Source organism: Asterias rubens, chromosome 7 (assembly GCF_902459465.1).
Source record: "Asterias rubens chromosome 7, eAstRub1.3, whole genome shotgun sequence".
NCBI classification, from domain to species: Eukaryota; Metazoa; Echinodermata; class Asteroidea; order Forcipulatida; family Asteriidae; genus Asterias; species Asterias rubens.
The window spans coordinates 11551206-11562546 of NC_047068.1; the positions used below are offsets into that span (position 1 = coordinate 11551206).

Here is an 11341-nt window from a genome sequence, read left to right on the forward strand (position 1 = left end):
TTAAGATCCGAAAAGCCACAGTACATTGTGCTTCGCTGGTCCTTGCTCTATGATCTGATGTTGTTAGTGTGTTCGCTGCTTCCTGTCGAAGTCTTCAGAGGATGCCCCTTTAAGATCAGAAAATCCCCTACATTACAGTAGGCCTCCTTGCATCTGATGTTGTTGGTGTTCTCCCTACCTCCTGCAAAGACTGTAGAGTGTGCCCCTTTAAGATCCGAGAAGCCCTTACATTGTGCTCCTTGCATCTGATGTTGTTAGTTTTCTCCCTGCCGCCTTCAAAGACTGTCGAGTGTGCCTCTTTAAGATCAGAGAAACCCTTACATTGTGCTCCTTGCATCTGATGTTGTTAGTTTTATCCCTGCCTCATGCAAAGACTGTCGAGTGTGCCCCTTTAAGATCCGAGAAGCCCTTACATTGTGCTCCTTGCATCTGATGTTGTTAGTGTTCTCCCTGCCTCCTGCAAACGGCTATCGAGTGTGCCCCTTTAAGATCCGAGAAGCCCTTACATTGTGCTCCTTGCATCTGATGTTGTTAGTGTTCTCTCTGCTTCCTGCAAAAGACTGTCGAGTGTGCCCCTTTAAGATCCGAGAAGCCCTTACATTGTGCTCCTTGCATCTGATGTTGTTAGTTTTCTCCCTGCCTCCTGCAAACGGCTGTCGAGTGTGCCCCTTTAAGATCCGAGAAGCCCTTACATTGTGCTCCTTGCATCTGATGTTGTTAGTGTTCTCTCTGCTTCCTGCAAAAGACTGTCGAGTGTGCGCCTTTAAGATCTGAAAAGCCCTTTTTTAATACATTACAGTGCTCCTTGCATCTGATGTTGTTAGTGTTCTCTCTGCTTCCTGCAAAAGACTGTCGAGTGTGCGCCTTTAAGATCCGGAAAGCCCTTACATTACAGTGATCCTTGCATCTGATGTTGTTAGTGTTCTCCCTGCCTCTCCAGGTGTAAAGATAACCTTCAGAATTATCTCTAAGATGTACCGTTACCATGGAAACACTTATGTCATCCGAGGTTGGAACGCACGACATATTCTAATCTTTGATTGAATTTTGGACGGGTGAGTTATTCATTGACAGCGATAGTTTTTCTTTAACAAAAATCAAGACAGTTTGCATAAAATCCCTCACTGATGTATTATGTGCTGCTGATGAACACTACATCCCGTTGTGAGCACTGTGGAGGGCATTGACATGAAAAGTGTGAACACAAATTGAAGAAGTGCCCAGACGTTTGCCCTCTTACGCTGTGATGGGTAAACGTCTTGCCAAGATCGTATAAGGTTTATTTTTTGTATATAATGTCAATTTCACAGGGAGGGTGTTTTTCTTCATCTGTCAAGTATTGTGGCAAAATGGCAAAGTTCGGAGGATGTTTTTCTAAGACGGAGAGATCGTGTATTGACGTAGTTTGACAATGAAAATGTCAACATTCTAAAGGATGGTTATTTTAATTTATTTGACCCTAAGATTAGGAAAACGTCAATGCTGGGATTTCCGTTGCAGTTGACGGACAATTATTTGCCCCAAAACAATTTCTTAAACTTCATTCTTCAATCGAACAATGTTTATTTTATTTTAAAATTTATGTTTTTAATTAAGTATGTGCATACGTAGTGTTGAATTTGATTGGATTGATCAGTATCTTTTTGTACATGAACTGGGCCCAATTTCATAGCGCTGCTTAACGGAAAGCAAATTTTACTTTAAAATTACTGTGCAGAAAAATGTGCTTAAGCCTTAGCGTATTTCACAAGTTAGCAGAAAAATTGGGCGGCCATATTGCGTGTTTACCGTGGATTTGCATTGCGACGTCATTTATTTTCATGCGGTATGCACCGTAAGGTTAGATGGCATATTCGTGTGCTTATACGGTTAGCAGCGCTATGAAATGGGAATCGTGCAGTAAGCACAAAATCGGCCGCTAAGCAGCGCTATGAAATTAGGCCCTGGTCTGGTTGTTGTTGGGGGGGGGGGGGGTTGCAGCAGGCTATACATGTACAGCTTTGGAAATTACATGGAATAAAAGTCTGACTATAGCATCCTAAATGTAGCAGGAACTTCATGTGCTGTGTTGTTGTTGTGAATTAATTCTGCCCTAGGTGTAGCTGGCCTTTTTGATGTTTGTGGAATATAATAATTTTTATCCAATTTTGTCCCTTCTGCTCCACAGAATCGGCTGTGAATACATAATGAGGGAAACTCTCATTCCTACCATTCGGGTGTCCCACCATTCAAATCTGCCCCAATGCATAAAAACATTTTCTATTTCCTTCCATTCAATCTCATGTGCCCAGATCGAGGCTCGGTGGTAGTACACCACTGACTTGATAAACAGGGCCCAAGTTCATAGAGCTGCTTAGCACACAAATTTGCTTAGCATGAAATTTCTTCCTTGATAAAAACAGGATTACCAACAAAATTTCCATTTGTTGCATACTGCTTGTTACTGGTATTCAGCTGATGTTTGCTGAATCCTGAAAATCGTTTGGAAATTTTGTTGGTAGTCCTGTTTTTATCGAGGCAGAAATTTCATGCTAAGGAAATTTTTGTGCTGAGCAGCTCTATGAAATTGGGCCTAGAACATGAACCTTGCCTTTCACTTCTCCTTTTTCACAGACTGTTAACTGACGAACAATGACAGACAATGACGAACAAATTGTTGTTCATTTCAAAACAAAATTTATTTTTCTTACGTCTGTTAATATTATAAATAAGTTGATCAAGCCATATACAGATTACATGCACCATCGTGACATATCATCTCTTATTGCACAATACAAACCAGCTCAGATCATTTCAATACAATGTTTCAATGTTACCAAAATAGTAAGAAATTGCATTTAAAACCTCAAAATCTAAGTTTATATTTTTTTTTCAAATGAAAGTACTAAAATAGAAATTTGGTATCAAATACAGTAGACTTGTGACATCTCATATGTTGTTAGTATAAACAAAGTAGCTACTGTTGTTTTTAATAATGAGATATTATAATAACGCTTAATGTTTTACTAATGTTCCTTCATAAGAATCCACGACAAAAAAAACAAAATCCACATTTGTGGCATCTGAACATAGAAAAACATAACGAGAAATGACAAAGTCCCCCAAATACCAGTTAAAACAAAATAAACAGTAAAACAACGCTTTGGTATTTTTTTGTTTCATGCGTCGACATATCAAAATACGGTTACCCCATCCTCAACAGAGAACCTATGAAATATATATATATAATATCTATATTTTAGTATATAACGCTGGTTCAAAAAATTTAAAAAGAAAACTCGTAAATAAAATAAGTGGAGTGTTTTATCTTGTATTCTTACACAATACTATATTAATTTAAACAAACACAGAGTCGAGTGCAAACATGGTACAACTTGCTTTTACGTACGCCATTTTGTGTTTGATGAGCAGTGACGTCAAAATCATTATCCACGTCATCTTATAATTGGAGTTCTATTATCTGATTATTTTTTCAGGAACAGAAATTGCAGTTAGGCGGCTCAGCCAAAACATCATGAAAGTTTTCGAAACATTTATTTTTCTCCTTAAAAAATAAAGTGGCTTATATTTAGTTTTACCATGAAGCCGCTTAGTAGACCTTTCTATTGAAGATAAACTTCGCTGGTTGTCATTGACGTCTTAATGTTACCAAAACATTCAATTGTGTTCACATAATTGTGACCAACTTCAACATTTCTGAAAATGTTCAGTTCAGGTAAAATGCATCCTTTTTTGATTACTTTGTTTCCAAAAGAATCCAACACTATTTTTCGAATGTGTGTAACATCGTTACAAACTTTGACTATGTGGTTTTGCTTTGCATTTATGGCTTCCTATAGTTAGTTTTCATGTTTGGGCTGTGACGTTTAGAAAGGTATATTGTGCCATGTTCCCTGTCTGCAATGACGATAACTAATGCTGTTGCTCATCATACCAAAAAGGGGTTCAGGCTATTTGCCATAGAAGCCTTTGTGTGGATTAGAAACATATAGTTATTAATATAGCTGCATCATGATTAAAGTATACGGTATAATCTTAAGCGTCACTAGTTTCAAAAGCTTCAAGATTATTGTATCTTAAAATCGAGATTTATTCATGTCAGTCAAAGAACCACAAATGGAGATCAGGCGTGTGTTTGGTACAATGCAATACATAATAATATTCCAGAGGCCAAATACATGAATAATACATTCCACGACTGATTCAGCTGTGTAAATTTACATACCTCAAACTTCATCAAAATGCGATCAGTTATCACCTTGTTATGCCATATAGCGATTTACAAACCGAATAAAACAGCCGTTGACAATTAATTTTAACTATTCATTGCTAGTCTCTTAATGAAATCTACCCGACCTTTTAACATGACATTATTTTAAATGCCAATCAGTCACTCACTTTTTGATAAAACAGCCGTCTAATGACATTAATTGAGAAATTTGACACCCAACGGGTGCTGCATTTCAATTTATATTTAGCATGGCGAACAGACAGTCACTAAACTTTCCAATGTCGCTTCATCGGAAAAAAAAATCGGTATGTGTGACCGCAAGAGAATCTTTGGTGAAGAAGTGATCACAATGCAAGGACTTTGAACGAGTTGAATGACTGTCTTTATTATACAAGGAATGTGGAGTTATCCTCCACGCATGACATACATGTAGGCTTCTTCGATAAATTCCTATCATAGTACTCCCGTAGAAGAAATGTTTCTTGACCCCGAATGATCCATTCGACATTCACTCACAAGATGGTTCGCAAGTCACAGTGCATGTAATTCCTCAAACTGTACTATTATTTTACAAAACTTCTATCTTCAACAAAGCATGAAAAACATCTGACCGCTTCATCAACTTAAAAAAATATGATACTCAGTTTAGATTGAGAAAGAATGTAAAAATATCATTGTGAAAATTATTTACTCGATTTATTTTTATTTTATAATCTGTATAATTTGATATCAATAATATAAAAAAGCTATACGAGTCAAAAGGGCTCAGTGTCATCGCGCAGCCGCAGTGGGCCGAGTTGCATTCTGAAAAATGTAAAAGTGGCATTCCCGTGGCGGGAGAGAAAAGACGTGATTTGGTTTAGAACCGAAACCTTCTGCTGAACTGCTGCTGTACATTCAGTTCGAGTTACTATGGTTACAAGTGACCAAATACACGACAATTTCATAATGATTTTTGTATAATGGAAGTTCAGTGCTTTCTTCAAGTCGTCACCTGGACGTCTTAGGTGCGAGCTTTCAGTTAGCTGCGATTAGAGACTGGTGACCATATTGGTCAGTGGACGGTAGGGCTGCGTTTAGGCTGTCGTAGATCATCCACGACTCATGGTTAGCTTGCGTGTGGTTGCTCTGGGAGGAGTCGAACCCCAGACCAGCTGGGTAAGACTGTGGAGGAGGTGGAGTCTCGCTCCAGTACCCAAAGCCACCATCATCCTTGCCCTGGACGAGCGGGAATTCGCGACCCCCAACGGGCGACCGTTGACTGCGAAATCCTTTCATTGCCGATCGCTGTTTCATGTAGTTGGCGAACTCTGTCGGGGACAGCTGTTGAAAGTTAACTTTCTTGCCTGCGGACTTTAGCTTAGTGGAGCCGAATTTGGTCTGGGCAAAAGACGCCGCAGTGAAGGTGAGAGAAGACGGTCTCGAGAGTGGGGCTGCTGGTAGTCTTGGCTTACTGGAGACTGGGGCTGGAGAGGGAACTGTTGGGGGCAACGGGTGGAGTGCCTGCGGGTGGGGGAGGGGTTGGTGTGGGGTAGGAGTCGGGAGTCCCAGCTGGACCATCGGCTGAAATCCCAAGGCAGACACCGGTGATAGTGAAATCCCCCTCATGGATGACGTCAACGAGTCCATTGTCATTGGCAGGAAATCCTCAGCCTCGGGGTTGAAGTTGAACTGGTTCGGACCGGCCAGATCCAGTTCACACTGGATTGATCCAGCAGATTTGGCGCGCTTCTCGCGGTAGATTACTGTGACTGTTCCTTTTTCGCCCATACGATAGGACACCTCCCCTGGATCAACCCAGATGCTGAGCTCATGCTGGAGGGCATCTGATAGCTCTCCCGCCTCCAGGCCGCTCCTCTGTATTGCCATGGCAACGGCAGCATCCATCTCCCTGGTGCCAATGCGGAGACATCTGTAGCCCGAGCCCTTGCATGGGGATTCTGGGTACCAGTGCCCGTTGAATTTGTTGACGAGAGATTTGTCGAGCTCGTCGGCAAATAGGTCTTGTTTATGACGGGGAAGCTTGGAGCACAGCTGCTCCAAGATGAACGTGATTGCGCATTGAACTTCAGGCTTCATAATGACAGGTTGGAGACCGAGTGAAAAGACTTGTTTGATCTGCAGCAGAGAAGAGATAGAAAAAAACGGTACTTCGATTACTTCTACGTCAGATATTGTGACCAGAAACTAAAGTTGGAACAAAACACATTGAAGTCACTTGCTATTAACATTTGGTAATTACTGATATGTTGTGTTCCTGGATACTTTGGGTATATCTGATAAGGCTCACAAAACTACCGCATTGTTTATATATTTGCTTTGCAAATAAAGACAAAACCGCAAAACACCTAAAGCTAATAATGGTAATTTCTCACCAATCATACCCCTTTAAAGCATCATGAGTAACTCCGGCATGATTAGTATTACACTTTATCACTGCCACGCGCCGAGTCCTATACCCTGGACCTGTGACACATCGTCCTCTCTTGGGATAGGTTTAAATTTGGATCCCTGACTCCCCCTATGTACAATCATGCAAGAATCGTCCCAGGAGTCAATCGAGGCCGTGGATGTGACTTAATGGCCTGTGACACATACCCTGGTGTGGGCTCATGGGCTCGCTGCACATTTCAATGATCACAGAGTAATCATGCTTAAGAAACCAGTCAGTAAAAATGTTACCCAAATGTTTGTGTGTGTATGGGGGTGGGGCGGGGATGGGGACGCACAACAAAAGGGGAACTTCACTGATGAGTGTATGTATTTATTACCACATGAGCAAAATCGTACTGCGTGGGTGCGCATGTGTTGGCTGACATTAAAACATACTTTATTGTGTGGGTGCGCATGTGTTGGCTGACATTAAAACATACATCACAAAAGGTGTGAAAAACAATGGGGTCCACGTTTGTCGCGACGAAGAGTTTAAACAAAGGCGTTATTCGTTACCACATGAGCAAAATTGTACTGAGGGCGCATGTGTTGGCTGACAATAAAACATACTTTATTGTGTGGGTGCGCATGTGTTGGCTGACATTAAAACATACATCACAAAAGGTGTGAAAAACAATGGGGTCCACGTTTGTCGCGACGAAGAGTTTAAACAAAGGCGTTATTCGTTACCACATGAGCAAAATTGTACTGAGTGCGCATGTGTTGGCTGACAATAAAACATACTTTACAAAAGGTGTGAAAACAATGGGGTCCACGTTTGTCGTGACGAAGAGTTTAAACAAAGGAGTTCCACCATGGTCATTGCGTGCGCGTGTTTGTGTGCAACAGATATTGCAAGTCAAAAACCCAAGTTATACAGCCCAACAGTGTGTGCAATTCAAACTAGTTTGTTGTCCCGTTTCTTTGATACCATAATGATGAACTGCGAACATTTGTTTTTTACATCACACGAATTCCAACTGGTATTTCTACAATGCGTGGGTTATTTTTCAATCGTGAATGTCATGAGTTGCTTGTATTTCAAGATGGCTTAAAATGTTTGAAGCGAACACACGTGTCCCAAATGCCAACCTTGTGACATTCCCTTTAATGGCATTGACCACAAGGGGGGCAAGCAGCGTACGAGGCTTCACCATGACTCGGCGGGCCCAAAACAGAGCCTTGAGGAAGCATTATTCATTCATGGGGTGTCTCTGCGGACCGTGAACGCAAGGTCTTGATAAATTAATACTGGGCAGTGTGTCATCGGACTTGACAATTTTTATCCTGGATAAGTTTTTTGTGTGGATATTTTAAGTATTTTAGAAAGACTGACTCATTTTATTGAAGGCCACCATATGTAGTCAAAGGGATTGCACGTACACACATTTTTCAATTTAACCCTTCCCCATAAAATTTAGTGTTTTTTATTATTATTAATTGTTATGAAATAAACACCTTAAAGACTCTGTACACTATTGGTAATTGTCAAAGACCAGTCTTCTCACTTGGTGTATCTCAACATATGCATAGAATAACAAACCTGTGAAAATTTGAGCTCAATTGTTCGTCGAAGTTGCGAGATAATAATGAAAGAAAAAACACCCTTGTCACACGAAGTTGTGTGCTTTCAGATGCTTGATTTCGAGACCTCAAATTCTAAATCTGAGGTCTCGAAATCATATTTGTGGAAATTACTTCTTTCTCAAAAACTACGTCACTTCAGAGGGAGCCCTTTCTGTCACACGAAGTTGTGTGCTTTCAGATGCTTGATTTCGAGACCTCAAATTCTAAATCTGAGGTCTCGAAATCATATTTGTGGAAATTACTTCTTTCTCAAAAACTACGTCACTTCAGAGGGAGCCCTTTCTCACAATGTTTTATACTTTCAACCTCTCCCCATTACTCGTTACCAAGTGAGTTTTATGCTGATAATTATTTTGAGTAATTACCCGTAGCGTCCACTGCCTTTAAACTTATTCAAGTAAATTCAGGATACAGGCTTCGTGTAAACACTTTTGCCGTCTCAAGAAATCAAATAAACAAAATGACTTGGATACGTTGTATCAGTAAGAGCTATTTTCTATTGAATCTATAAGGCTATACAGCCTGCGCTAATATTAACCTTCCTTTGAAAATATACAACAAAGGGAGTTGGATGAGGTGACTTCCGTCCCCAAATTAGGGATGGTCTTGAACAACAAGAAAGTATGCCATTGTTATCCTTAGAGGGTAACCACATTTTCTTAACACTGAAAACAAAAACAGTGCCAGAAAGAAAGAATTGGCATCAAACAAATTGAAATCAAAACATAGGCCGGAAAACAGCATTAGTGAAACTTCCCTTTAATTACTAATAAAAATGCAACAAAATGTGTTACATGCACACCTTGCCATATGGTTGTATAAAAATGCACCGAACAAACGCTTAATGTCGTTGTCCAAATGATTATTCGCTTTCCATTTATTTTGTTCTCTTTTTTTGTCTTCCTATTTTTTTTGCCAGGTGCAAAATTCATCAAATGTAATTGTTATAATTAAAAACATATGATCAAAACTCAATGTTGTAAACCAAAATTCATCCGTTCGTTTTGTTTGAAATGTTTAAAATGTCATAGTTTTTGAGCTACCAACTTATAAAGCATCATTTTTGAACAATTTGCAAAACAAATCAAAAAAAATCTGAAAGAACGTATGGTTAGGCACGGACTTACATTTTTAATGATCACATTTCCCTATATATCAAACTTTATAATCATCTTTATTTATAATCACACTTCAGTGATTTTCAATTGTTTTCTAGGGGCTGACATCTAAACTAGCAGGCCTAATGTCATCATTATTGCTATGAATGTACAGCGCAGTGCTGGTTGAGCGATGTGTTAGTACATGAGTATAGGTTGAGTGTTATTCCATATGGTTGAAGCAAGAGTTGAGGACATAAATAGTGAAATCCATGCGTGGGTGCTGTGAATGCATCCATTGCACGTAGCTTTAACGTCTACCTCATTATTATGCTCACATTCAAAATAGACGCATTTTACGATGGAAAACAGCTCAAAGTTCAACCTTGCTGTCAGATAATATTTTGTTTACAAGGTAGACATTTTATACATTAAATTTAGAAGATTGCGACTATTTGTGTACTTAGTATTTGCTGTTTAACTAGGGTGTAGGTATCATTATGTTCCACAAAATACATTGGTCATCGCAGGTTGCACAAAACAACTAATAACCGAGAATTGACAAGAAATTCAATTCAAGTCAAATTTGATAAACAATCTTAAAGACTCTACATAATAAAATACACATTCAACTTGACACTATTGATAAATTAAACTTAAACAACAGAGCGTTTCTAAAATGTAAACACAAATAAAAACATCAACCATATCAATGATTAAAATAAAAGAAATACTCACTTTTTGTGTTCGTTTCCGAGACCAACTTCCAGAGAGATTTCAATAGATGTTGAAACAGATGCTGTGGATGGTGCACTGTGTGCTAAGACCGCGTGGCTGTGTGTGTTAATTCCTATCCAAGGCGGTTCCTACGTACGTAGTTCTCTCGCTGACGTCTGAACTATCGAATGTCACCTGCCGCAAAAATCTACCGTTTTTATTCACCGTCTCCCGACCATTGACGGAACTAGTTTATGTTAATTTGATGGTTGAGTGCGCGTGTGTGTACACCATCTGGACGATAGGTTTTTCCCCAATTCTTTTATCAGCAATTAATACGAGATATGTTTTCATTTGAGGCTCGTGACCCGGGAAAAGATTACAGTGTGGACTTGGTAACAAAGCGGCTCAGTGAAGAAAAAAACCAGTGTGGCTTGGAAGTACTTTGGCGGATTAATAACACCAGCTGAAAGGACATGAATATGTATGAGAGGAAGTAAAGTACACCGGCTACGATTGGCTGCCCGGAGCGGAAGCATAATTTGACAATTATCTTGTTTTGCTGACGTCAGTAGTCGGTATTTTCAGCTCAGTGTGATTGTTATGTATGCAAGTTTAGGGTTGCCGGCCGGCGGCCCACACGACTAGCAACGTGCTCGACGGCACGGCTCGTGGTCCAACGCACGACAAATAAAAAAAAAACCTTCATGGACGATAAGTATGCTAATTTTAGGCTCGCGAATCGCACGTGCCGCTTTTGGGTTTGGGATCGCGGACTGTCTGGGGGAACAAAGATGGGAACTATTTATGAATGAGATGGGGTTTGAGGGGAAAGAATTGATTGCCTATTGATGACTTAACCTTTATATAGACGCAACATTTTAGGAAGTATCCTTTTGGGTATTGCCCCGAGAGCAACTCGGTAACAACTGTGTCTTTAAAATAAATATTTCTGCTTCAGTGTTGTTGTTGTTTACCTATCCCAGTTGTCTCTGACTGGAACACATTTTTAGGACAGTACAGTCTAATCATGGAGGTAGAAATGGTTTAATAAAGCACCAATGAGGGTGTCAATATGTTATTTCAAGATAACCAGTCGGATAAATGTATAATTGATGAAGTGTCAAAACTAAACAACCACATTGTTACTGATGAAGGCCATTTACATCAACCTCTAATCGTGCATCTCTTTATAACACATGGCCAATTCTGAATGCTGGTCCTTTAACGTTAATGTTCCTTCTGTCATCTAGTCTTCCATTTATCTGGTCTGACC

The 11341-nt window shown here is 39.8% G+C and overlaps 1 protein-coding gene across 1 annotated transcript; it reads right to left on the reverse strand.

The window, feature by feature from the left end:
* Nucleotides 1-2653: 2653 nt before the first annotated feature.
* On the reverse strand, nt 2654-10238 carry LOC117292688 (protein Tob1-like). The gene is made up of 2 exons (XM_033774825.1): nt 10087-10238; nt 2654-6349 (listed from the first exon to the last, which is right to left on the reverse strand). Exon 2 carries the CDS (start codon nt 6308-6310, stop codon nt 5249-5251), a length of 1062 nt encoding a protein of 353 aa, XP_033630716.1. The 5' UTR covers nt 6311-6349; nt 10087-10238; the 3' UTR covers nt 2654-5248.
* Nucleotides 10239-11341: the final 1103 nt, after the last annotated feature.